Raw genomic sequence first — 27,298 nt, 5'->3', positions numbered from 1 at the left:
AATAATTGACAAATTGATTTGTTGATTACATTTACATGTGGGGGATTCTTAAACGCCCATAAAGGGGGTGTACTTAAAGGGTTAAACAGAAGGAGGCGCAGCAGCGGTCAGCTCGTCTGGGTGGAGTGAACTTTAGACATGTAGTAGAGCTAATTAGCCCAACAGAGAACGTTATGGGAGAGTAGCAAAGGCTCTAAAAGACAAAGAATATCCGCGGGAAAAGGAACAAGAGGCTGTGAGATGATGGGTGATGTGACTGAGGAGTCGCTGTTAAATTATTTCTTCTCTGCCGGTGGGAACTCCGGCAGAGTGAAAAATGCAGATATGCTGAAGACGTTTAAGCCCTTCATCGGCCACAGTGACCCGCAGTTACGCGGTAAGTAGACTGAATATGACATTACTAAGCTGAGACCACCGGGGTGATTACACGGCGTGATGCGGTCGCGCGGCTTGTCGGCGGAGGATGAAAGAATCGTCCGTCCGCGTGCGTCTGTCTGTCTGCTCAGGTTTAGTTTATATCTGGAAGCATTTTTGATAGACTATCACATTTATCTGTAATAGGCAGCCTTGTTACGATCTTTGCGTTGTTTCTGTCTGTAAAACCAACATCTGGTTAGCATTAAAAAGCACCCATTCACTCCCCCAACTCCTTTCAGCAGGAATTGTGTCATTTCCTTCCACGAGCTCGTTGGTTACAACATTGAGGACCCATCCATCAGCAAAATGCAGTGTCACATGAACCCCCTCCCTCCCCCCCAAGTCCCTCCCAGGAGCAGCTCTGAGATCATTACAAACAGTACTGATAAAAATCTCTGTTTTTGTCCACACACATATCTTAGAATTATGCAAGATCGTCCTGAATCATTGCTAGCACTGCAGTTCTTCTCATTTTTGGACTCAAATGACTAATGGGCATTGAGTAACTCTTTGAACTGTTTCCCCACAAACAGAAACAGTTTAAGTAATAGCATAATTTTCCCAGCTAAAAAAAGGAGTTTCCAGGCTCTGGTATGACTGTGTTAGTTGTGGGAGCCAATGTAATGGCCATACTGACAAAAGACAGGGGAAGTATATTCACATTGCTTGAGCTTTTCCCCATATTGTCACAGGTATATCAGTAAAGCTCAATGTGCTTTGTTGGGATTTTATCTGATGGAGTAGCATAAAGTTACACTTCATTGGGAAGTATGAGGACAGGATGCACAGCTGTTTTACATATCAAGAGGCTGAAATGTTGGAATGATCATACCAGTAAGACCTATTGAACATAATGAACAACAAGATAATGATCAAAACCAAAACAACCAAAGATTGTGACATGTCCACTAAGGTACAAGTTTGTACATGTGACATAAAACTGAAACAAGTATTTATAATAACTGTATAAAAAGGCATGTTAGCTTTTTTTCTCTAATTGTGTCAAGACACTTAAGAAAATACTGAAGATGCTTGTTTGGAAGGAGTACAAAATAATAAAAACTGTCCAAAAGTAGAAGAGAACAAGCAAAAATCCTTCCAGCTGCACAGCATCCAAAGACAGAAGGAGTGACTATCCAAACATTTAAAGCCTCAACCAAAAATAAAAATTATCAAAAGTCTGCAGAAAGACCAAATCAGAATTAATGTCATAGAGCTACTCCAACATGCTGTCACTATGAGATGCTAAGTCCTAGAAAGTAATTCCAGTCAAATTTAAGAAAATCAGTCCACCAGCTACAGAATGACTTCAAAAGAGGAAAAAATGAGGAACCAAAGTGTTGTCATCCCCAAAGTCCAGACGTCAAACTGTGTGAAATTCTGTAGTGTGACCATAAAGAAAAAGTACTAAAAGAAATGCCTGCAAACCTTCAGTGAACTGAAGAGACAGAGGAGAGAGAGTCAAAATTCCTCTGCAACGTGAGACTCGTAAGTTTACACAGAGCACAACTGCTGAAGGTTATGGCTGCTAAAGATGATTCTGTAATGATTTAATATGTTTTATTTCACTCTGACAGGTTAAACCTAGAATTGAAGGATTCTTTTCTTTGTCCAAGAGTGAATTGGATAAAACAGATGGTCCAGGATGTAGTACTTGATCAACCAAAACCAGACACATGGCGCTTAGCGCCGATTCTGCAGTGCCTTTACTTTCCACACAGGCTGAAATAAAGACATGCTGTGTTTTAACCCTTTTAAATGATTATCTAAAGTGACCTTGTGTCGGCAGCATGTACAGTCCAGATGCCGTGTCAGCAGTGCAGTTGTTGACAGAGGTTTTGAGCGCTGCCATCTGACATGGCTGTCCAATTAGAAAAAGTGCTTCCCACACATTTTAAGTCTGTCGTAGCATGTGGCTGCAGCATTTCATGTTGTAATTGTAATGATAGTGTTTTAATCATAATTAAGTCCATGCATGACTGGATATAGACCCTTTAATGTGGGCGCTTTTTCATCAGCTTGCTAAAACTGGGACATGGTTTGGAAAATATGTGAAGGAGGGGGTTGTTGGATTGTTTGTGGAGACCTTTGGCTAATAAATAACTAGTTTGTGTACTGTGTTACTGCGCTGGGCAGGAGGTTCTTTTGTTGGGACAGATGTAAACAGCTGCTTCCTGTGGATTTCCTGTTATGCGAGCTGCCCAACTGTCTCGTTGAATTTCCTTTTCTTGATGTGAAGCATCAACATCAAGAAAAGGAAATGCTTCACATGTGCCAAGATGGATGCCCAGGTTTACCACAGGCATGTAGGGAATACCTATGTTTGCAAAGTGTTCTTAGTCACACATCCTGCATAAGTCAGACATATCTGCTCTGAGAGGTAAACAAAAAGCTTTGACTGATGGCCTCTATTCCAGAGTACAGATAAGTTGAGGCTTTAGAAATGACTCAGGTTTTTGCCACTGGGCTGCACACAGACTGGACCATTGTTTATGTTGAGCGGGAAGATACTTCCACTCTGTTTAGATTAAGAGTTGTGAACCCACACGGGCAGATGATATACAGTTTCTTTGCAAACTTTGTTTTGGAAAAAAGGTGACACCATGTTTTCTCTGACACTCTTGCATGAAAACATGTGCAACCAATTGCCTTCAGAAGTCACCTAATCAGAATATTAGTAATAAACATGTGTGTAATATATTTCTTAGTCATTATAATTACAGCTGGATGTTTTTTAGAGAACCTTATGGGACAAGCAGCACTATGAAGACCAAAGGAACACACCCAGGGTATCTGGATGCAGAAACCTGTCTTAAACTGCAGGTTTCAGCAAGTCAAATTGAAGACTTCTTAAGACCTTTTTAATGCCACCTTGAATGAAGTTTAAGACAAAAAAAAACTACAAATATAGGGGATGGTTGTGTAGTCCTTCTACAGTACACTACATTTGGCTTTCTACAGCATTAACCCCATAGTGCCAAGTTTAAATGTTTCTTTGCACAAATGCTCCTAGCCTAATACGGGTTGGCAACAAAAGTGAGCCAGTTTCAAAAACAAACGTCATTCAGCCAACTGCCAATAGATTTATCCATAAATTTACCCTCTTGGACGATAAACATATGGATAAATGTATCCATAAAAATGTGTCCATACATTTTTATGGATAAAAATTTATCCAAGAGTTTGATGAGCAGCCAATTAGCTTCAGCTTCAAACGCCTCAAGTCACAGAATGCAACGAAGACGTCTGAGTGCAACTTAAACTTTTGCCCAGCAGAAATGTCCCAAAAAACATATGCAATTAAATAGTCCTGCCATGGCAAAATTTACGATCTGTGATAAACGTCTTTAAGGCCAACTTACTTTAAAAAAAATAACTCAACACTTTTTAAAGCCTTACATTTTAAATACATGAATTTAAGATTCCGTATTATCCCAAAGCATGGCCCCATTATGCTTTGGGATATGAAAGCCAATCTGATATGAGAGGCAGTTGAACAAATCCCACACTTTGAAAAGACCTGGTTTAGTCTGGTTTAATGCATTTAGTATCTTAGTGTAACAATGGCCCAGTCAAAGACCAAATGCTATCAAAAACAACTGTGTGCCACACTTTTTCAATTTTTTAATTGTGAAAGTTTTAAAACCACATATTTTCTTTCTATGTCATAATTAAGCACATAATTATTTCTATGTCATAATTAAGTTTTGTGGGGTTTAAAAAAAAAACCCCACAAAAAAAATAACTTGCATTGCAGTTTGTGACAAAATGTAAAAATAGTAAATGGGAATACTTTCTCATGAAACTGTGTGTGCGGTATGGCTCAACCATCAGTGCAGGTTCAAACTTTTTGACCTCTCATATTTTCTCTGCAGCTAAATACAGAGAGGAATTCAAGCTCATCATCGACCGAATCGCTGTGGTGAAGTCAGAGAATGTAAGTGAATATTTTTACCTTTTGTGGAAAAAAACACTGTTTAGGAAAAAATTTCCCATTAGATTTGGGAGGAATGCTGACTCAGAACTGGCATATGTTACAACCGAGAAGTTAGAGGATTTAGTTTTAGGATCAGTTGTGCCCTCAGTGTTTCATTTTTTATGCTTAGAAATACTACTTTTTAGGTAATGTGTTCCCATAATGATGATTTTATTTGCTGGTCTATGAGACTAACAAGGATTTGTTATTATATGTATGTTTGATCATAAACCATTTTTATTTTTAAGTTTTTACTTTTATTTGTTTTATTCTATTGATTTTGATTCTTATTTATTACTAGTTTTATTTTTTCTCTGGAATTGTATAAATAGTACCATTCTCATATCTCTTTGTGAATAATGGAGCCTTAGATACACATAAATCTATAACCATAGGTTTGTTTCATACCTGGCGATATCTAACTAGTTTCATTTTAATTTAAACAGATGGTTTAAACATTTACATTCCCAATAGACAACATACAAAAAGCTAATAAGTAAAACAGCAAGTGGCACAATTTACTTGTTCAGGTCAACGTTTAGGTGCAAGTGGTTGGTTAAACTAGTCATAAATGTCCAGAAGACATAAAGCAGAATTTCTAAATATCAGAAATGTGTCATATTAGGCCATAACTTTGTTTTCTCTTCAGGTGTCATCATTTACGTTGTTGACATCACCAGGAAAAGGGACTAAACGCTTTTCACAGAAGCTAGTAGGGTGTTTAGCATGTTTAGTGTTTAGTACTGCAAGTTAATATTTTGCCAATATTTTTCAGCCTTACAGTTGAGACTGATTTTGTTTACAGAAATCACAAACCTCACAAGGAGCAGGATTAAAGAAAAAAATGAGGAAAATGTGGTTAAATTAAAACAGATATTGTTATTGCAACTTAACAAATTTACAGTATCATGCAGTTTGTTCCAAATGAACCTTTAGTTGTCTGAATCCTTTATTTTTTAAAGCTGATGTTGGGTCACTGCAGTGCCAAATGGAAATGTCTGACTGTTGTGCTGATTTGTTTATACATGAAGCCTATTTTCTTCAATTTGAACAAAATTTTCAAATATTACAATTTGCTTTTGCTGTGTAATTTTCAGTCAGTCACAATTCATTGTGTCTTTGCTACAACAGACAGAGCCTCTAGCAGTCAAGGCTTTTGATAATCCTTTTTAAAGGCTTGTTGCACTGTTTAACCTTCAGGGAGAGAAATATCTCGTCCTAAAGAAGAAGTACAGAAACTTGCTGCAGGAGCGAGACACCAGACATCATGAGACAGACGGAAACGCTCAGAGAAATCAGAGCCTGGCCAGAGTCACAGCCGCTGCGCAGTGGGAGGCGACGGACATCCTGACATCATCTCCTTCCAAGAAAGAAGAGCAGGATGAGCCAATGTCATGTGGAGATCCTGATGAAGAGGTGAGTTGTAGGTTATTGTTTAAATTAAAATGTTCAAAAATAAAATGAATGAGGTGTTCCTACGATGTAGGAACAATACTGGGTTCTGAAATGTGCTTTAAATCTGCCATTGGTGCAGCTCTGCATGTGTCTTCTTTATGCATTTATTGTGAACAAAGCCCACATTGTTGGTGCATTCAGTCTTTCCTTTCCAGCCTGTGTCAGCCTAATGAATGAATGTTTGCATTGACAACCACTGACAGAGAAAAATGAAAAGCTAGTTTGCTGTGGTGAACCCAAATTAGCCTCCCAAAGAAGAGACAGGGTCAAAGATTGTAGGCCTTAACATAAAGACCAGATTTGTTCAGCAAGGTTTCATTCACAGTTGTTCCCTGAAAGTATTTTGCATATTATTTCTGGAGTACTAACAAACTGCCATCATAAATTCGGAAGATCAAACCACCAGCGTGCTGCTGGTAAAGTGTTTTCATACATGATTGTTCAAAACCAGAACTAAAGCAAACATCTGCTGGCCACACCCAGTTTCACATTACAGAAAGAGCAAATGAAAATGATGACGTTGATCCAACTCAGTGAACACTGTCGTCACACAGCGGAACGGAGCCAACCACGCTTTTAAACTGCATGAATGTCATCAATTGTAGGCATTTAGACATGCATTTCTTTGGATGAAATCAGTAAATTATAAAAAAAAAATAATGCATTAGAGCTTCTCTCTAATGCTTCCCACAAAGGTTCAGCATTCTGCACACAAGCTCAAATACATAAATATGTTCCCACTGATATTTGGTTGAAATTGGGGGTTGGAGACCAGTGGAGTAGGAGTGTATTGTTCCTTTGGTGGTCTTTGTTTTTTTTTTTCCTTCCTCTTTCTGTAAGTGAAGAAGCAGACATATAGGGTGTTTTCTTTAACTCTCTTTATCCTTCTTTCTCTCATCTATTCTTATCTTTTTTTTTCCCTTTTAACTTTTGCCCCACCTCTCTTCTTTCTCCTTTTCCCTTTATTTTTCTTTTCCATATTCATTGCATTTGAAATAAACCCCAAACATTTTCTAATAATTTGTTTTTCCTCCAATTGAGTATTATAGCTAAAGCCGTAATGCTAAAAGTTGCCTCTGGTTGTGGTGCAGATTCTGCTGCTTTGTATCTTGCATTGGGCCATTGTTTACTCTGAATGTTCTGTGTTCTAATGTGGGAACAGCAGGCTGGAACAGACAGTGTTCATCGCTCTTCACACCCACCTTCTGCTGCCCACATCAACGATCCCTCAGCACTAAATAACGGGGAGGATGAGCTGGACAGAGATTCAACATCAAAGGTAAAAAGTAAATAGTGCTCTAACCCTCCAAACGCCAAAAACACCCACAAAAGTCGACTTCTACATGCTTATTCGCTCTGTGAAAAACATGCCGATGTGTGGTTAAAATCTGGCCTGTTTTAGCTTAGCAAAAGCTTTTGATCCCAACACTATTGTGCATTTTAGGATCAGACAGTAATGGGGGAACATGATACACCAGGGCATAAAAATAGGATTGGTATTGCTTTAAGTGCAGTCATTAAAATATCCAGAAAGCGCTATCAATCTGTCTGAGCCTGGTGAAGTTTCCCATCCTGGGTTCAAAAAGCCCCAGGCTTCACTCCTGGTGATGTCTTTCTGTCAGTTCTTTTAAGTTCAAGCTTTACAGTTTTATCCCTAACGGAAACCCCAAATAGATCCTCTGGTGGCTGAGTAGGCACAAGCAGAATTCATCGGGTATGGTTCTCTTCAGAGAAACAGGAGCTCGTACCAGACTGAGAGTCCAGCTTTACCTCCATGTACAATACAAGTACACTTTCAGATTATGTTTCTAACTGACATAATGCAGCTAGCTGTAACTATGAACCTCACTATTAAGTTACTTTGACCACAAATCTTTTGCGCTTTCACACTATAAAGAACAAAAGGGGTATGGCCTACAACATGGAGCCCTCATCTGCGCAAAATGTGTGGGATTTCTCCTACAGGAGAAATGTAGTGCTTTGTATACATGTATTACAGCACATGCCTGTAATACCCTATAAAGTTCAGAGTGATTATGGCTTTATGACTACTTGCCAAGGTGGATCGGGATATTGGTGGCTAACTTCAACCCCATTCTGGGTCGGGACCTTTTAGTTGATCATAATTTTAATAAAAACTCAGAACAAATAATCTGAAAAGAACATTACATAATTTCTTGGAAGTATTATGAGCTGACATCATCTTTCTCAAATTTCTGGACTGCAGTGCACATGTCCAAACAGCTAACAGCTAGACTGCTTTGATGTTGGTGGAACCAAGGATACAGTGACTTTAAAAATTACTTGTCCATTTGGATGGTTTACCCTTCTTCTCAAATTAATCATGATTAGCAAAATGTGGCTTTTTTGGCAAATAAAATGATAAAAAAAAATCAATCAAATAATTAAATAAAAAGATTTAACATAAAATATTAACCCCCATTAAATTGAATAACCTAATTCATCAGAGGTCCAGACAATTGGTGCTAGTAGTTTCACAATGAGTGAAAGGCAGAAAATACAATGGATTTAGCAATTTATAGGAAATGCTGGAGGACAATTTGTTTCTATTTGCACAGCTTCTCAGCTTCAGAGAAGCAAGACAATGACTTGATGCATCCAGCTAAAGCTACCCAGAATGGTTTGAAGAGAACAGGATGAATAGTTTAGAGTGGCCCAGTCAAAGCACAGACATAATTTTGATAGATAATTTGTGGCTGGACTTGAATGTCCAGAAGTGCAAGCCTGAGCTTGCAACTAAAGTTGCATCTGCTACTAATATTTATGTAATAACTTAGTTGATGTTGCATATTTGTATGTAATTGTATTATTTTATAGAAATCAATTTTTACTTTGACATTCAAGGATTCTCTACAAACAATATTTTGTTGATTGATTTGTAAAAGCAATAAAGAGGGTAGTACATCTTAGAGGAGTGATTCCATTTTATAGTGCTTCTATTATTAACTTAACTTCGCTAGTCAAAAATGTAATCCATTGGTAGCTTCTGGCATCAATCTAAACATATTAGAGGCAAGAAAACCCTTCACAAGAAAACCCTTCACAGCCCTGAGTGATTCCTTGTTTTACCCACCAGGTGGTGCCAAGTAAATTACCCAGATCATTATACTCCAGAATGTTGTAGCAGAAAGTGAAGAGACTAAGTGTGGATAAAAACTGAATATAAATGAAGCTGCCTGTTGTTATGCTAAGCAGCAGCGTTGGTGGAGTGTGTTAGAATGATAATAGCCATTTGTGCTCATTACTGCAAAGAGAATTGACCCACAGAAAAATAGCATGTGGCTCTCATGACCTTCACAGTGGAAACATTAAACATGCTGGACTTTGTTAATGTAACTCTTAAACTGGATTAAGTGTGTTTATCAAGAGTATGACTCACCACTGTAACTGCTTTAGGACCTGCTGTCCTCAGGCTCCAGCTCTGCTTAGACTGAGGTCACTTATATTATATAAGCTATATACATCAGTAGGAATACAACACGATGCAAATTTACTAATTAAAATATATCATTAGATGTTTTAAATGGAGTTAGAGATTTCTGTGGTCATGCACTATTTATATAAAATGATTTTTTTTACAAACACTGGTAACATCTTAAATGTGTAATTACAAAACATGCATAACTTACATCACAGCAATTGTCAACCCACTTAAACTGTCATGCATTTTTTTTATTTTAAACGTCTTAAACTTAATTGAAAAAATACCAATTATTTATTGTGTAAAATTTTTTTATATTTTGAAGTGAGAATATTATGCAAAATCAACTTTTTTGAGCTTTATATCTTGTTTTAATGTCTCTCTCTTGTCAAGAACATACCTGGACTGTTGCCACCTTCACCCCGCCACACACACACACACACACACACACCACACTCTGTTCCTTTAAGCCAGGGGTGTCCAAAGTCGGTCCTTTGGACACCCCTGCATGCTTTAGTTCTCTCCCTGGTGGTAGTAACAACCTTTTCAGCTTGTCAATGTTCCTCTTAGGCCTCTAATGAGCCATCCTTTGATCCAGGTGCGTTAAACCAGGGAGAGAACTAAAACATGCAGGATGCCGGCCCTCCAGGACCGACTTTGGGCACCTCTGCTTTAAGCTAGCGGCAGCAGCAATTAGCAAACGCTTGGTGGAAGCGCGAGTCTAATTAGCTTATCATAGAAACTACTTCTCAGTCTAGTGCTCTTAAGAAAAGTTGTAAACAGCATAATGGAGAAGCATTGCGCTGAAGGGGGAATGTTGAAAAAGAGGTCAAATTGCAACGTCAAATTTCCTTTTAAGTCACATCTTATATACGTAGCATTTCCATAAGGTTAAATAGTAACTTGATTATGTTAAGAATTGGCACTATGTGTCAGAAAATGCATAATGCTCCCCGTTTTAATAAGTTAAAGTTTTTTATGAACACAATTGGTGTCAAGAAATCACCTAAATATTTTACACTGAGCCTTGAAAAAGTATGATGGATTATTTCACTTTTGACAACCGACATCAAATAGGAGCAGAAGCTATTCTTAATAGCTGATGACACAATTTCTCGCTTTAGGCCAGAAGCTGTTGCGGTTTTAATAAAATGGGAAAATGCTGAGAGAACATTTGATCCCTCTCTCTCTTTCCATCCTTTCATGACTACCAATGTTATTTTGTTTCTTCTGCCTGTTATTACTGGTTTCTACCAGAAGGGATGAAAAAAAGTACTTGTCAGACTGGAAAAGGCTGGATAAATACCGAGCCTCCACTTTTCGTGTTCAGAATGCTGACATGTGGCAGTTGGGGTGGCAGACATTAAAGGACTCACTGTTTTACCGTCATGCGTCTGTGTGATCTGAGAACAATTTGCGAGTTCCTCAAAAGAGTCGGGAAGAGAAAGAGAAAATTCCTATTTGCCATAAATCAGCCTAAGGACAGTTTTATAAACGGCTGATGTTTTCTCTTGAGCTCTAAATGGATGAAAAAACCTTTTTGCCTTCTTTTTTCTTAATTATTAATCGGGTTGTTATTTATTACCGCCTACGTGTGAAAGCTTCACCTCTGTCTCGCTCTCTCATTACCTCCCTATCTGTCTGACACCCCTCTGGTCGCATCACATCAACTGGAAAACATCACAGCAGTGTGACCAGTGTGTGGAAGTGAGTGCGCGTGCGTGTGTGTGTGTGTGTGTGTGTGTGTGTGTGTGTTTGTGTGTGCGTGCGTGCGTGCGTGCGTGTGTGTGTGTGTCTGGTCCAGGACAGTTGAGCTGTGTCAGAGATCAGCTTTTTTGTCACAGATGAGTAATGCTCTGGTTTGTGTTTTCAGTCGGAGTCGGAGCATGATGAGGAGTCCACAGGCAGCATGGGCTCTGCTTCTGTCGCCGTAAGTCCCTGTAATGCTTTTTCCAACATTCTTCCCTTTGCTTAATATTTACCAAGGAGGTAAAACATATTAACAGTACAGTTCACAAAGTCAAAGTTGCTCTACTTTTGTCTACATTCAGAACATTCAGAATGACCTTTTTAAGGTTTGCCTCTTGCAAATAAAGTCCACCTTGCCAGTGGTGTTGGTCCCCGTTAAACAAATATGAGGAGTAAAAGTTTTGAACTCAGCGGCGCGTGATCGTGGGTGTCTCCCACTATGTGTCAGTTGGCTCTGCCGCTTGTAGGAAATGGATTAGAGGTTTGTGGTCTCAGCATTGTCAAAAAGAGTCCCCAACAGGATGTGTGTTTCTGTTCCAGCTGGATCCTACAGAGAAAGAGTGGATCTACCACGCTGCCAGCGCTCGAGTGCCTGACCTGTCGCAGCTGCTCATGCAGGAACCCTCACTGGCAAATAAAAAGGTAGCACCTCCTTATGGCCTGGCTTCGAAAGAGCAGCTGCAATAAATCAAAGAAATAAAGCTAGAATTCTTTGTTTTGGAAGTATAAGTGTAGCAAATAGGGTGGCAAGGTAACAAATTTTGTGATACACAACAAGCTGCAGTGATTGGTCTGACAAGAAGGATGTACAGAAAACATTGAGGTGACAGGTCAGATTTGCAGAAAAGTTACAATGACTGGTGAAAATTGCAAGTTTGTGCAAAATTTGTGACTGATAAGTGAATTTGCATTAACAGGAGGGACTGATTAGTGCATTTTAATCACATACCAGCCTAACTGTGGCTCAGAAACGGTTGTTGTGTAGATACAGGGCATTCTATTCAACATTCAGTTTGGAATTTCTATTTTCTGTCATTCTTACTTATGTGAACCTTTTCTGACTGAAAGTGTAACACATCTACTTTACCTTGTAGATTTACATTTATAGATTTGCGTTGTTCTGAAGTTTCAGTACGTAAAGGTTTAATATGTGGTTTTTCTGGTTTTCAAGTGATTTAATGAATGAAGTAACTAAGTTCAGTTTATTGAGTGTTTTTAGGTCATTGGTTATTAAAGTAGGCACAAAATGTCCCAATAAACTGGCAGGTGACTCTTTTTCCTGCCTGAACAAATTGGGTATGAAACAGATAAAACTGCACATGTGAGAAATACAGATGGAATGAATTGATCATACACATCTCTTTAAAAAATGAAATTAGTAAATATGTACAATTTGATTCATTCATGGTTGTTGTTTTTTTGTTTGTTTTGTTTCTTGAAACCAGGACTTCACCTCTGTGAGTATATTGAGGGATTTTTAGCCTGCTGCAGAGTTATTATCACCTCTGTTCTGGATTCTTGTTTAACCGGAAGCTTTTCACTCCCTCATTCCGACGCATAATGGCTGCTGATTGTGACCATAACCACTGCTCTCAGGGGGTAAGTTCCATCCATAATTTAAAAATAAAAAAGGCCTCATCTGTTCAAGTTCACTTTCTACTGTCTTTAACACTTTTCCCCAGTCTCAAACCTGCTCTTTACTTATCCACCGCCAACAGTCTTTCTCCTCAGAGCATCCAGATCACGCATTTCAAAGGTCTACTATCAAAAGGATTATGAAAGATAGCTTTTTAGCTCCTGTGGCCCCCTGACAACCTAAATCCCTTTATTTGTCTCCCAGTGCGCTTAAGAGATTTGAGCTCATGTTTGTTGTCCCTCCCCTCGTGTCACAGTTCTCACACCGTCCTGTGGCCATGGCAGACCACCTTCTAAGAGTCGCCCTAAGCCTCTGCCATCTCCACCGTGGACAAGATAGCTCGGCTGCCATTGAAGTGTTGGGAGCTGGGGAGGCGGCGGGGTGCAGATTAAGGAGAGTCTTAATGCCTCACAAAGACTTTGCCCATTTAAAGATAATCTGAAAGTAATAGAGCAGGCTGGGATTAATTGTAGAACAATGCTGCATGTGTCCCTGGGAAGGTGCTAAGTCCCCCTCAGGGCTCTTTGATGTTTCAGCCCTCAACCTGACACTGCTCAGCAGAGGTGCAGATAACACAGGCAGATACCGAAAATCAAAACCAAAACTCTCCTGAACAGAACCTACAAACTAAGAAACAGACCTGATGCTGTCACTGCTGCCTTTTATAGGAAGGAGTAACAGAATTGTCAAATAGAAAGAGCAGAATATATTGTTTTTATTTTACTTTTTGTCATGCATTTATATTCAGCTCACCTGAGTCAATACTTATAGATCCACCTTTCATTACAATCTCACAGCTATAAATCTACTGGGGACTTTACTAACTCTGTGGGAATAAGAAGTTTGATTTTTGATCAAACTTCTTTGTAAAATCTCTAAAACTCAGTCAGATCTATGACAGTGTTATTGGAGCCATATTGTAGTGTTATTGTAGATATAGAAAAAAATGGAGTAAATTTTCACCAAAAAAACTGAAATTTTGTATTTCATCTCAGAAATATTCTAGGAAAAAAACCAGGCAATATCTGAGCTCCAAAAGTTTTATAATTTACTCAGAATAACTCAGAAATTTTATAGAAAAAACTTGGTTATTTCTGAGATTCAAAAGTTAAAAATATGCTCAGAAATTTTGAGATTAATCATAAATTTTGTAGAAAAAAAATGCCGATCTACTTACCGATTCCAATTTTGATAATTACCAATTTTATTTATTTATTTTTTTTGTGAAAATATGAGTCCTGAAGTGATTCAGCTCTTTTGGGACAGCAAAAAGTGACAGTGACTGATTGGCTGCATTTCCATTTGCCATAATTGGAATTGTGAAAATAAATTTGCTTAATGGAAACATGTCAGTTTTGAAAATTTCACATTTTTTTTTGACAAAAACGTTTTTGATCTGGGATGAAGTTGTCATCTGTATTAAAATGAGTGTATTTTGCAAACTCCATTTTTCTCATCACACGAGTCATATGATCAACAACCGAATACGTTTTTTTTAATTGTGAAGAATTTTTTTATCCCGTTTGATTCAAATTTACAATTGTGCACTTTTTTGTGTTGTTCTATAAATACTTTGAAGTTTGGAGTTATTTTGTAGTAAAATGTGAAAAACCTGAATGAGCATTAATATGTTTTGGGCACATTTAAGTCTTTAAGGTGGACCAACTCATCTGATCTGAATTTAGTTCTCATCAAAGTTTCACCAGATTTTTCTCTTCCTCCATGTGACGCATGCCTCCGTTCCTGCTGTGACGGACTTCCTCCCACAAACAGTTTGTAAGTACATCACTTCCCCATCAATCCTCTCCATCTTTCCTCCACATCCAGACCAGACAGGTCTTTGTGCTTCTGTCACTATGAGTCCTCTTTGGCCACCACTTTCTTCGTTGGGAGACTCAGTGCTGTCCCCTGAGTGATCCGACAGCTGGGTGGGAGTGGGAGTGGGGGAAACAGGAACAGAAACGAGGGAACACGCATCCTGTTTTGGGCCTCGTACATCATTCCTGCTCACCGGGAAGCCCAGCCAGCTGCCTGTAAAGCAGCACTTTGGACGATCTGTCTTCTGATGTGACACTGAAGATCAGGAGATACTCCAACCACACTGCGTCTGTCACAATCTGAGCTTCAGATGGAGCCAAACGAAAAACTAATGTTTCTGTCATTGGCTGCTGGATGAGCCTGTTGTACATGATTGCGATCAGAGGTTGTAAAGAGAAAAAGACTCGTTCAGACAGCAATAAAAGAATCACTATTTGGCTTGTGTTTGCCACACAGGAATGTAAAATAAGAAAAACATCTGTCGCCTCAGTTTTTATCCCATTAAGCTGCACACAGTGCCTATAAAAAGTTCTCACCCTGCTGGATGTTTTACCATTTTGATTGCTTTTACAAATGAATCAAGAGGGTGAATAGTTTTTACATGCATGGGATCATACAATATATTTTACAGTCTATAACAATGAACAGTTGTACAGTTTTATCATTGGATTATGAAAACAAGCAAATTATAATTGTCCTGAAGATTCGTACCTCAGCTTCTATGGCAGAATGTTGTTTTCTCTAATCTAAACATTGTAATCTTAGGTTAAAGAGACAAAGACTCAATTTCAAGGCATTAAATTAAAAACACTCAAATTTCTTTTATAGCAACTGAACATAGTTACTTGATTGTGCTATAAAACGGCTCTATGTGTCTGGAAAATACCTAACACTGCCCCTTTAAATAAGTTACTGCTTTCATCTTGTTTGGTGAATAAACTGTGGAGCTGTTCCTCAGCAGCACATGCTCAGTTAGTAACAACCAGAGGTCAAAGCTTTTCCATCCACCACTGTTAATATGCAATTGTGAAATGGCTGCTGTTTGATTTGCTGTGTGAAGGGTCAGATGGCAGAAGGGATGGATGTGGTTACCGAGCTGACATTTGCACCTACACAGATTTCACCTGTTGATAGCCCATAATTACACATCTCTGAGTGTGTAGGAGACACAGGGGATCACAGCTGCGGTCCGGCAGGTGGACACGGTGGAACTCGTGTTTTCACTCTGCCTTATTGGTTCATGTGTGTTTTTATTTTCACATCCGAGCGACATTGCGTGCCGGTGCGAACAGAGGCTCGGGTTTCCGTCCTCGACGTGTGCTGACAGTATCGCTGTGATGTCTGGGTAGGTCTCCCCTCCCCGGGGTCACACTAACATCATCAATCTTTCCGTGTGGTGACAGGCGGCCAGGCCCTCCAACTGTGGGCACAGTGCTGTGTTGTTTTGTAATTAGGCTGCGTTAGATGGCAGGAAACCTTCCCCTTTTCTTACCGCTCCTCCATGCATAGACCCCTCTCTACATACACCTGGACTTCTGACCTCTGACAGCCAATAAGAGGCATGGCAGCTTGTAAAAATGATACAACAGTTGTTTTATGTGTAACACCTTTTATTTTTTTTTATCCCTATTGCAAACAGACCGCTCTGCACTGGGCCGCCAAACACGGCAACGAGAACATGGCTGTTCTAATGGCTGACGCTGGAGCAGATGTCAACACTAAATCTGTAAGTAACATTTTTAAAGAGAGGTTTTAGGTGGATCTCTTTAAACTTAATGCAAATCTTTTAGAGTAAATGGCTTTGTTTGAAACAAAGATTTACAGACTCTTAATAAGTCATGTGCTACATAATACATCACAAATTTCTGTCTTTTATTGCAATTGTATGTGGTAGAACAATGCAAAGTATTACATAATCACGAAGTGGAAGAAAAATTATCCATGAAATAAATTTCTGAAAAATGTGGCATACATTGATTCACAGCCTCTATCCTTCAGCAGTGTTCGGCACTGCTGTCTAAAAAGCTACTTGCGCTAACCCTAGCACAAGTAGGGTTAGCGCTAGGGTTAGGGTTAGGGTTGATAATTAAAGCACTAATTATCAACATTAGTTCTGCTAACGCTAAATTGTTATACAAACAAGCTATTTAGTGGAAGCTAATGCTAAAGCACTAAATTTGATCGTGTTGTATCGTCATCCAAAGGATCAAATTTGTTATTACACACATATCAGCCTGGTTGTGCTTCATGAAGTGTTTATTTGGAACAAACCTTTCACTCATAGTTTCAGTTTAGTAGTTGTTGAGTCTTGCTAACTCTGGTGCTTTTTTGCTTAATTGCCAAAGTTTATAAAACATAAAGAAAAAAATTTGTTCTTTAGATTTTTTTTTTTGAAAAAAAATAATTAGAGGAAGCTAAATGTGCTAAACATTTTCAAAGTTAGCAAGAACACTAAAGCGATAAACAAAAAAATATGCTCCGCTCTTAGCTCATTTGTGGATTAGCGAAACTGTGGCCTCCACTGCCAGTAAGTAAATTTGTTAGACTCTAACTCTAAGGTAATAGTCAATAGTTAATCATGTACTATAGTCAGCTTCCTGTTTTTGGAGAGCTCTCCATTTGCATTCAACCGCACCAGAGGTCACTTCAACTAAACCAAGATGTAGGTTTTTGGGCTGACCAGAGTTCACTTTTTTGGTCCGCATTAGGGTTTGATTGCACATTCACACCTCCCAAAATGAACCAGGCTTTCAAGATAAACAAACTGATTAAAGTGGACTAAACAGGACTGGTGTGAACGCACCGTAAAAAGACTTTCTGATTCTGCAATTGCAGCAAAATGTAGTTATAAAATGAAAAATTCCAATGGACGCCATATTTTTCAAATATTCTAATAGCAATTTATCATGTTCCTTTTGTAACACAACTATCTTGCATTTTGCATGGATCACATAAAACACAATTAATTACACGGTGGTTGTATCGTAGAGATATATATATAAAGTTAGTGTTATGTTTACTTTTGCAAGGCACTGAATTCACTGTATTAGGGTGATATTTCCTGACAGCACAACAGCCTTCTGGCTCCAAACATGCCCTTAGTCACACAACCACAATAGATTCCTTGGTAAACATGCTTGATCTCCTTAAACAGTGGAACAATATAGCGAGTGTTCTGCTGAGGTCAGACTGTACAACATTAATTCCTGCTTCCCACCTCAAATAAGAAAGTCAAGTCCAGGCTAAACTGTTTCTCTACCTTCTGCTCCTCTCAGCTGTTTTCTTTTACGCTTGGTCTGATTGGTCCTGCTCACTCTAAGGTTAAAGTTAATATTTTATCACCTAGAAACAGGCAAAGATAAGTGAAAGTCACTAAAAGTGTCAAGAGAACTTTTTCTCATCAAGGCAAGGCATAAGCTAAACTTGTAAACATGTATGAATTTAATTTAAACTGGTAGTAAACTAGAGTTAGTGGAAGATTTCAGCATAACAAAAACAACATTTTCCTTGATAGTTTTATAGTTTATTGAAAGAACAAAAAGCTACAATAGGGTGACTTAATTATTAAACATAAAAAGTTTTTATTATAGTTTTGACTAGATCTGTTTTCTTGCAGTTACATATCCAATACCAGAAAACCAGATGTCCAAATCTGAGCTAATTAAAACCAAAGTAAAGTAAAAGAAAGGAGATATGCTGTATTACATCAAAATTAACAGGATGGTAAAAGATGTATATTTCCCAGTTGTAGTCAGACTCATAAAGCCATAAATTCCTGGAAGATCACACAGTATTAAATAACCTAAGCTTAGATGAGATTTCTCTTTCATTTTTCTGCTTTTTTTCAACCTCACATTGTAATTTCTCCAAGAAAAATGTAAAATTGGTAAAATTAAGCTCCAGTTTTACCTTTTTTCCCTGTAGAAATATAGATTTAAAGCAATTAATACACAGACCTTTATGTTTAAAACCAATAGCAGAATAGCTCATTCTGCTATTGCAGATTAATATCTAATCGTAGATTAATATCTATGATTTTTAAATATTCACTTCATCCTGTTTATGCCTGTCATCTAAAATGTGCGCACACAGTTTGTTTATTTTTGTGCACCGATCTAATTGCGGCGCTCTTCTCTCTTGCAGCATGTGAGTAACCAGCCTTTCATCTGGCGGTGACGGGGATGTGCAGTACAGTAGGCCATTTGACTTGAAAGGTTGCTGCGTTGCCCACCCTATGCTCCCTCCCCTCTGTGATGTAATGCTCCTTAAAAATCTCTGTGAAGATCCAGCTGTGCAAATGGATTACAGCAGAGAGCGGTTGGGCCGCAGGAGGACGCCGCTAATAAATCATGTCATGTCATGTTAATTGTCTCCCAAAACAGAGCCCCTGTTTGCCAGCATGCAAGTCCACGGCTGTGCAATTTTCAGCGAATTACTGAGCAATTATGTTTTTATCATTATCTGGTGTTTCCATAACCTTTCCTAATTTGTATCTTTTTTTTTTCCATGATGTTTTCATTGGATGCATTTGGACATGGGAAACTCAAGGGGGTAGGTACTAAAACCTTCCATTACTTCAGCAGAATTGCTCTCTAAAGCTAAAGCTTTAACCAACTTTTTGTATGCAACTGCTATATTTAGAGGTTCTACATGTTCAAAGCTTCCTTATGAACATTTTGGAGTTTTTTTTCTTCCCCTGCAGGGATACACACCTCTGCACATTGCAGCGTTGCATGGCCATCGTCACATTCTTGATCTACTCATTGGAACTTATGGTAAACGTTTAACCACACTTTAAATTGTGCATTTTTTACATGTCACTACAATGTCAGTGCTGCCTTACTAGCTGCTCAGCATCGGGTTCCAGGAAGTGTTGTTTACCTTCAGATCTCAGATTGTCGCGATAAGCCATTGGTGTAAGGTGTCAGTAAAGTAGATTATCTGCGGCCTGTCTTTCCTGACCGCTCTCTGTGTTTTGGGGATTTATTTCTCATGTTATCAGGGGCAAAAGAAAACGTCCGAGACTACAGCGGCCGACTTCCCGGCCATTATCTGAACATCAAAGACCCTGAAGGTCCCCAGGAGGACTGCGACCTGCGTGAGTGTTTCGTTACTTTTTCCTGCTGAACTGTTTGAATTAAAAACGGCTTTGAGTTTTAAGACTTATAGAGATCATCTCTGGTTTTTTTTAATATTTATTTCTAAAATGTAGGAGATTTTTTGTTGTTGTATTTTTTTCTTTGCCAGCTCACAGTGTGAGAGGGGAATCACTATCTTATAAATCCTCATGTAAGGAAATATTATTAAAAGGAATTGGAATTTTAATAAAAGTGTGACAGAATTTGTTTTAGATTTTGAAACCATGGCATTTTCTGTCTTGATACCAGAAATTGGTCCCTGTCTACATGGTGGTATTATTTTAAATTATGTTATTTAAGATCATTTCTGTAGATTACATTTAAAAATATGTTGATTGCAAAATAAAATCAACTGTTTTAACTCTGATTTCTCAGTGTTGGGAAACTTGCTTGAATTCACTGGATTATTTGTAACCCGACGTTTAAATTATTTCTTATAAATAGTTTATTTAATTAAGAAGTCAACAAATGATCTTGAACTTCACCTGAAGCAACAATATAATTAAGTGAGACTAATTTAAGATGGAAAACATCTAAACTGATATCTTAGAAAACATCTATTGCTGGTTTCCATCATTTTGAAGTTTCCAGTTTGGCTTTTTGCAGACGCCATTTTGAGTTGATATATTTGGGATTGTTTAAGAAAATTTACAAAATAACCTCCAACTCTCTGAGCAGAAGAATTAATCTCTTGATTGAGTTCAGAAAGTAAAACCAGTAGAGACCATTATGAAGCATTTCAATAACGTCACATGCAGAATCCTGATGGATTTTAGTTTCGTTTTGATACTGCGGATCTCCATCAACTACGATCTCTCACTTTTCTTGGTTGCAGAATTTCAAGTCGCTCAGGCCAGGGAGAGGAACAAGAACAGGAAGTTGGTGTCGTTGTTTCACTCCAAGAAGAAATGGGGCTCAGCGGAGGAGCTGGCTCCGATAGAGGAGGAGAGGACGGCGACGCATCAGCTCGCCCTTCCTCCTTTCAGGCCCAGAAAGTTCTCCCGCTGAGGAAAAACACACATTTAACTGTCCTTATTCACACACACACACACACACACACACACGGACCAAGCAGTACTGCATATAATATGAGCAGACGCGTAACCTGGAAACAGTTAATGACACAACTAGAAGGTAATATGAAACATAGATGCTGCAATGTTAAGTACAAATTTGAAAGTGCTGCTTTATTCGTATGTACATTATGCTATTCGCTGAAATATTTTGAATTTGCAAGGTTTTAATGAATGTTACTAAATATTACTTATGATGTAAAGTGTTACAGGGTCACATCAGTTCAGGCTGCAGGATTCTCAGAGCTTAACATTTTCATTTAGTGTAATTTGGGAGAGGTTGGAGGTGAGTGGAAAAACAATTAGTTACTGATCATGTTCTGGAATTTAGTTTTCTCTGCAGACACCAAGTAAGACTGTCAGTGTTTTAGTTTCTTAGCGTGTCCTGAGTTCAAAATCTGATCAGGAGAACATTTTCAATATATATTTTATTTTAGATCAAATTTGCAGGGAATTAGTGATTGCAGAATTAATGATGAGAAAATGAACCCACAATTCTGTTAAAAAAAATTATATTAAATAAGTTTATTGCTATTTGAAACACTCATTCAAATTTTTGTTCCTAAAAAATATATGAACATTTTGCAAAAGACAGTATCCACTTTCATAACCTAAAAAAAATAAACCTTTGATTTGTGACATGTCAAAAATGCTGCTGTCACAAGGATTAAACCTGCTTCACTTTTTATTAAGGACAAAAATGTATTATTGTTAAAAGATTTGGAGCACCATTACAACCTAGAAGTGCTATAAGGAAAACTTCTTCACCAATTTAACACAAAAAGGCAAAGTGGAAAAAATTCAGTCCGACCTTACTTTAATACTTAACCTTTTTTAAACTTTATTCTAAATATATTTTTAAAATGTAGCCTTTTATTACAGTGTAATAAAAAACATCCCACAAGAACAATCCTAACAAATCTGGCCTCAGGTACAATGAGGAAGCTAACTGCCCTGCTATGAGTCATTACTATAATTACATAAACAAGAAATTTTCTTTGGAACAATTTTGGGGAATCTTTTCTGATCTTTCCAAATTGTTGCAAAGAAACATGTAGCTCAGAGTTTTCAAAGACAAGATTATTGAAAGTGTTGCATTTCAGTCATTAATTTGCATGTTTAGCATTTTATGGCATTGTTGTTCTCTGTTACTTGGAATAAAATTCATAAAAATGTTTTTCCATGTTCTGTACAATAAAGTTCTTGTCAACATTTGTAAAACAAAACAAAACAGCACTGTTCTAATTTTCATTTTTTTAATTTATTTTAAAACTGAAACAAAAATTTTTTGCAGTTTGCCTTATTAATTTGTGTAATCTGAACATTGTATAATTTTTTCACCATATTTATATCATAAAAAATATTTTTGAATTAAACTTTCTTTTATATAAAACTGATTTCTAGTGTTTCTTGACATAGTTTATTTTAAATACCTCATGGACAGATACCATCTGAAGTTGCTGGAATCCGCAGCAACTTCAGATGGTATTATTACTTTTTTCCCTCGTTTCTACCCAATAACCTGAGATTCCGAGCAGCTTTGATCTCATTTTAACTACCTGACTTTGTGGGCTTCAGATGGAGTAAATATGGCCCCTCCGACCTTCCATACAGCTTTGGACTCCTAATTCCTGATTAGCTGAAAAAGGGGCAGCACTTGCTTTTGGATCTTAGATATCAGACGGCACAGAGGGGAACAGAGGCAAGTGTTTTTGTGCTTCATTTTTGAAGCGGGGATGTTGGAGGGATAAGAGGGGAGTTTCTGTAATAGATACTTATCTCACTGCCCTCAAGCCCCTCAAACAAAGTCCCCCTCTGAAGAGATTATAACCCAGGGAGGGCACATTAACTTTAATCCCATGCTTTGAGGCCTTGCACCCCCACACCAGGCCTCTGCCCCACTTATTTTAACCCTTCTGTTGTTGTGTTGGAGAATGGGGGGGGTGGCACCTTGTTTCTAGTGCATGTATGTGCAAGTTCTGTGGCTACACATGTGGGTTGGTGTGTGTGTGTGTGTTTGTATGCGAGGCGGGAGGCCGGAGGGACTGTTTCAGTAGCACACTGACTAATGAAAAGCATTGAGGGGTGCATACTGCTGTGTAACTGATTCCCCTCACTGAGGAGATTAGGCGCTACATTGTTGGTTCGGTTGCTCATTTCCATGAGAGCGCAGCCTCCCACCAGCGCCTGCTCAGCTTTGTTATTTTGAGTTGGGACAGCACTGGGCCCAATGTCCCGGGCTTCCTTGTTGCTATTGTTTTACAAATGGCCAAAATGTAGATGTCACGTCACAGATGCTCAATAACCTCATTAGCTACTCTCTGTGAGGCTTTAGACGGAAAATGATGGATGGATGAACTTCACTTTGTTCACGGGATTCAGGTATGGTAACATGAATCTGATAATGTTCTGTGAACTTACACAGTAAACTTTGGGTTGTGTAGTTTTAAAGCGCACAATTTCTACTCAGAAGTCAGAATGTCAAAGTTTCAAAATGAACTGGAAGTCGTATTAAAGTTGGAGTTAACTTGGAGTCCTGGAGCAATCCTTACTGGTGGTGAAACTATTAATCATGATGAATCATAATTGTCAACTAATTTAAAAAAAATACTGAAAAAACAGTATATTCAGTGTAGTAGTTAAGCCAAATTGTATAAAACATAAATACATTTTGCATTCAAGATAAAAAAAAAAGTTACACCCAGAATTCATGAAGTGGTATAGAGTTAACTTCACATGGTTCATATTTTGTATAAGAAAATTAATTAATTGGTTAGTCCAAAAAATAACTAACAGATCAGCTCTACACTGCACTGATGTTAAATAAAGCAGAAAGAGCTCCAGATGCATCATTCGCTAGAAATAGTCAATCATACTGTTTTTATTTAGAAAAGGAATGTCTTAAGATGGTTTAATTGTGTCATCCAGGACATGTTCCTCTGAGCTGTCAGCATGCCATGACAGTCTTCAGTCAGAGGGCTCTTCAGATTTGTTGCAAGACTGACTGCTACCAGAGATTCTTGCCCTGATAAATAAAATAGCTTTGAATTAAATTACATCTGATGAGGAATCAGACCGGACATATTTGCAACAAAAACCTACAACTGCTTGAAGAAGCAGGGAGCTAACAAGCTGATCTGTAGTGACAAACACACCAGGGGGATCCGCACTGACCGGGGCTACAGGAATCAAGCTGTGGAGCCCTGTGTAGGGGCCCCACCAGGCGGGGCCCCACACTAAAGGCAGCAGCGCCAGCTGTCACAGCGGCCCTTCCAGTCCAAACCAACGCTGGCTGTCACTCACCCAGCAGAGGGCCGTCAATCAGCCTGCACACAGGAGGGAGCTGGGAGGCGGGCCGCTGGCCGGCCTTAAACAAAGACATACTTACATCTCAGTACCTCCACTATTTTCAAAGAATGATAGAGTGGGCCTGATAAGAGTAATGACAAAGGATAAAGAGTGGAAGGGGGCCTGAAATGAGGGGGGTCAGATAGTGAAGAGGTGGGAGAGCTTGATAACATTCACACTTTGCTTACATCTCCCATTTGTGTCGGTAACCCCAGGAAAATCCTATTAGGCAGGAACAAGGGAGCTGCATGGAGAGCAGCATGTAATTACAGATAACTGAGTCAGATGCTTCTCAGTGAAGAAATTCTCCCCAAATGTACACATTTTCTTCCACTTTTTTATGATTTAACACAACACAGTTTGGTTATTAGTTCTACATATGTTATATAAGTTATAGATTAATCACACGGGCAATAATAATTTCCCTGTGTTTATTTCTGTTTTTTATGACAGCTATTCTTGACAAAACAACATTTGGTTTTATAGAAAATAAGAAAATTGCTGAAGACCAAATAGAAAAGGGTTTTAAAAATACAGAAATTTCAATCTGCTCAAAAATAATCCACATATACTTTACAACATATGAACTCAGTATTTGGTTTTGGACCCTGTTGCAAAAATCACTGCATCAATGCAGTATAGCGCCTTCAGCTTGGATTCCTAGTTGCCTCTAGTGTCTCTAGTGTTTATACTTTAGAAGCGTTGTCAAAAGTTATTCCTGTTGTTACACTAAACTTTCTATTAAATATCTTGGATACAGCACTCTATAAACATCCAGCGTTTTTATATTACCACCCTGTCTGTTGGACAATCATCAAGTCATCTTTGACACTGAATTATCAAAATTGCACTCATTGCAATAAATCAATAAAATACAACAGCTCTACGTTTGAATTGAATTATGTCAGATCAGAGCTGCTTAACCCCGTCCCATCCTGTAGATAAGATGCACGAGGTCTTGTCATGTTGCTTTGATTTAGCATCAAGTCCCACAAAAATAAACTAACAAGCAAAATGTGTCAAAGACCGTGTGGATTCACTGCCAGCTTTTGTTGTCTCATTCACACCCATCTATGAGCTATTCTAATTGCATGTTTAGTTCCTTTTGTCAGCCTGCAGGTAGGGGATGGCCTTCAACTGAGCTCACACCTACAGCTATTGTCTTTATCTGTTTGCCAGATCGCTCGCACTGTCATCCTGCATTTTATCCAAAAGCACAGCTCTTTGTTTGGTCGATCAGAACATGGAATCTGCAGAGGATTTGCAGATAAAGAAAGACTCGGAAAGCGCAGTTTCAACACAGAGCGCCGGCTTACAGGTTCCCAGAGATAAAGCTAATTTCATCCTCTTTGCTATCTCGTAGGATCTCTTCAGGCACTGAAGGCAGTCGTCTTCCATTTGGCCACTTTTTCCTCTCCTGTAAACGACCAACATCCCAACAGCAAACAGGTCAGTCGAAACCTGTCCGAGCAGGACCAACACCTGCATTGTAGCAGAGCTGGCAAAAGAGGAAGAGAATGAAAGAAGTTCTACAAGAAGGACAAAAGCTGCAGCCCTGAGCTGTTTGGATTGGCAGATGAAGATTAGCAATGCCATAAGCCTTCTTTCTCTTTGCTCTCTGGTCAAACCCATTGTTGCTCTTGTACAAATTTGCTTTGGGCTATGTGGACCCCACCCTAATAAATTCCTCCCCTCCCTTCACCTTTACCACTTTTTTTCCTGTTGCTGCCACAGCAGCTCTTCCTCCTTGCGTCACGGCCTTACCTTCCTGTTTGGTCTGTGAGACGTCAGAGAAACGAAAAACAAATTTGAGAATCTGAAACTACAATCCAGAAAAACAATATGAACGGGTCATCACGAGGAGCTTGATCAAAATCCATTTTTTCCATTTTACTAAAACTTTTGCATGAAAAATCTGTGAAATCTTTTAGCTGAGTCGGTTTTAGCTGAGTCATCTATATCCCTTCTTCACTTTTTCTTCATGAATATAAATTAACTTCATTTCTGAGGCTCTTATTTAGCACTAATATCTAGACATAAAAAAAATCCTAAATGATGTCCAAACAGATTTAAACACAGAACAATTTTGTTCAGATTAAAGTTTAAGACACTTTATACAGAACACTGTATAAAGTGTATAAACACTATACTTCAATGAAGTATAGTGTTTAAAAAAGCACACCTAATAAAGCAGTTAATTAGTATTGGACATATTTACATAAATGCATGCACTCAATATTTTGTGAAAATGCTTTTTTTCTGTCATACAAAATCAAGTTTAATGATATTCTGGAAAAAAAGATTGTTTTTTTGAGCTGCTTCAATCTCTTTCAAATTACTATGCAAACTTCCTTTACTTTCTTTTAATAAAACCAACATGTGTAACATTTCTATTTGCTTTTCACAGCAGAAGCTTTTTCAAGGACCCTAATAATTAAATAAACAATAAAAAACTGATTCAATTGATATCCACTTTCAGACAATCCAATGCAGTCAGATATAACTGAATACAATCTAATTCAGTCATATTTTTATACAACCTTTACCAGTTAATCAGGAAATCAGCAGACAGAATCCAGCCTTTAAGGCAATCAGAAGAGAAATATCTCACCTTTAACTGGAATGAACTTTCAGCGCCAAAACACAACAAATTAACTTGAAATCAAGACATTGCAGTTATTTCTCAGGTGACTTTTTAGGATATGAAGTTAAAAGGTGGCTCCTTGCCTCTGAAATGTTGCACCATCAAAGCACAGTAAGCAATCACAGCTTCTTTGGAATGTGACAGTTATTTTGCAGACATGAAACAGGAAACATCAAGGGTTTCTGACTTCAGAAACCAACTGCACTTTAAATAGACACACACTGTGCATTAAAGTTCTCAAAGTTTAGGAACTCAGCAGACAGAAATCCTCTTAAAGACAACAAAAAAGAAAATCATTTATTTACTTAATTTAAATCCTGCTCCTGATGAGTAAAACCAAAATATTAAGGTGATAATAAATAGATAATTGTAACTATTTTCTATTTGAACCATTTATGTTGTCAAATTGGAATCTCTATTCATTTTCAGTCAGAATAAAAAAAAACATTTATGAATATAAATCTGTTAGTTTTTAAACTAACTGACTGAAATAACATCACGGTGTTTACGGATGTATTTTTAATCAATATTTTGAATTAAAAGTTCGCAAAAGAAATAAAAAAATCTTCTGCGGATGAACTTACAGTCCATCCGCATAAATT

The 27,298-nt window shown here is 38.1% G+C and overlaps 1 protein-coding gene across 5 annotated transcripts; it reads left to right on the top strand.

The window, feature by feature from the left end:
- Window positions 1-85: 85 nt before the first annotated feature.
- On the top strand, window positions 86-21,930 carry LOC103150966 (ankyrin repeat domain-containing protein SOWAHB). 5 transcript variants are annotated; one of them, XM_016681069.1, is made up of 14 exons: window positions 86-376; window positions 4,293-4,354; window positions 5,594-5,809; window positions 7,014-7,127; window positions 11,164-11,220; window positions 11,580-11,681; window positions 12,485-12,500; window positions 14,083-14,084; window positions 16,133-16,219; window positions 18,637-18,639; window positions 19,042-19,044; window positions 19,196-19,268; window positions 19,496-19,591; window positions 20,467-21,930. In XM_016681069.1, the coding sequence occupies exons 1-14, from the start codon at window positions 241-243 to the stop codon at window positions 20,637-20,639; spliced, it is 1,140 nt and encodes a 379-aa protein (XP_016536555.1). In that variant the 5' UTR covers window positions 86-240; the 3' UTR covers window positions 20,640-21,930. The 5 variants fall into 5 exon arrangements, with proteins under 5 accessions (XP_016536555.1, XP_007570811.1, XP_016536553.1 ...); XM_007570749.2 differs by lacking the exon at window positions 14,083-14,084 and adding an exon at window positions 14,449-14,451 and having other exon boundaries at window positions 7,011-7,127; window positions 12,485-12,496; XM_016681067.1 differs by having other exon boundaries at window positions 7,011-7,127.
- The last annotated feature ends 5,368 nt before the right edge of the window (window positions 21,931-27,298 follow it).

This window comes from Poecilia formosa, unplaced genomic scaffold, assembly GCF_000485575.1.
Source record: "Poecilia formosa unplaced genomic scaffold, Poecilia_formosa-5.1.2 Scaffold268, whole genome shotgun sequence".
NCBI lineage: Eukaryota > Metazoa > Chordata > Actinopteri > Cyprinodontiformes > Poeciliidae > Poecilia > Poecilia formosa.
This window is presented reverse-complemented; position numbering and strand designations above follow the sequence as displayed.

Excerpts from the sequence above, each read along its gene's own strand:
- LOC103150966 (XM_016681067.1), top strand. The coding sequence starts at position 241 with ATGATGGGTGATGTGACTGAGGAGTCGCTGTTAAATTATTTCTTCTCT. Across the intron at positions 377-4,292 it reads CAGTGACCCGCAGTTACGCG|CTAAATACAGAGAGGAATTC; the intron begins GTAAGTAGACTG and ends TTTTCTCTGCAG. Across the intron at positions 4,355-5,593 it reads CTGTGGTGAAGTCAGAGAAT|GGAGAGAAATATCTCGTCCT; the intron begins GTAAGTGAATAT and ends TTTAACCTTCAG.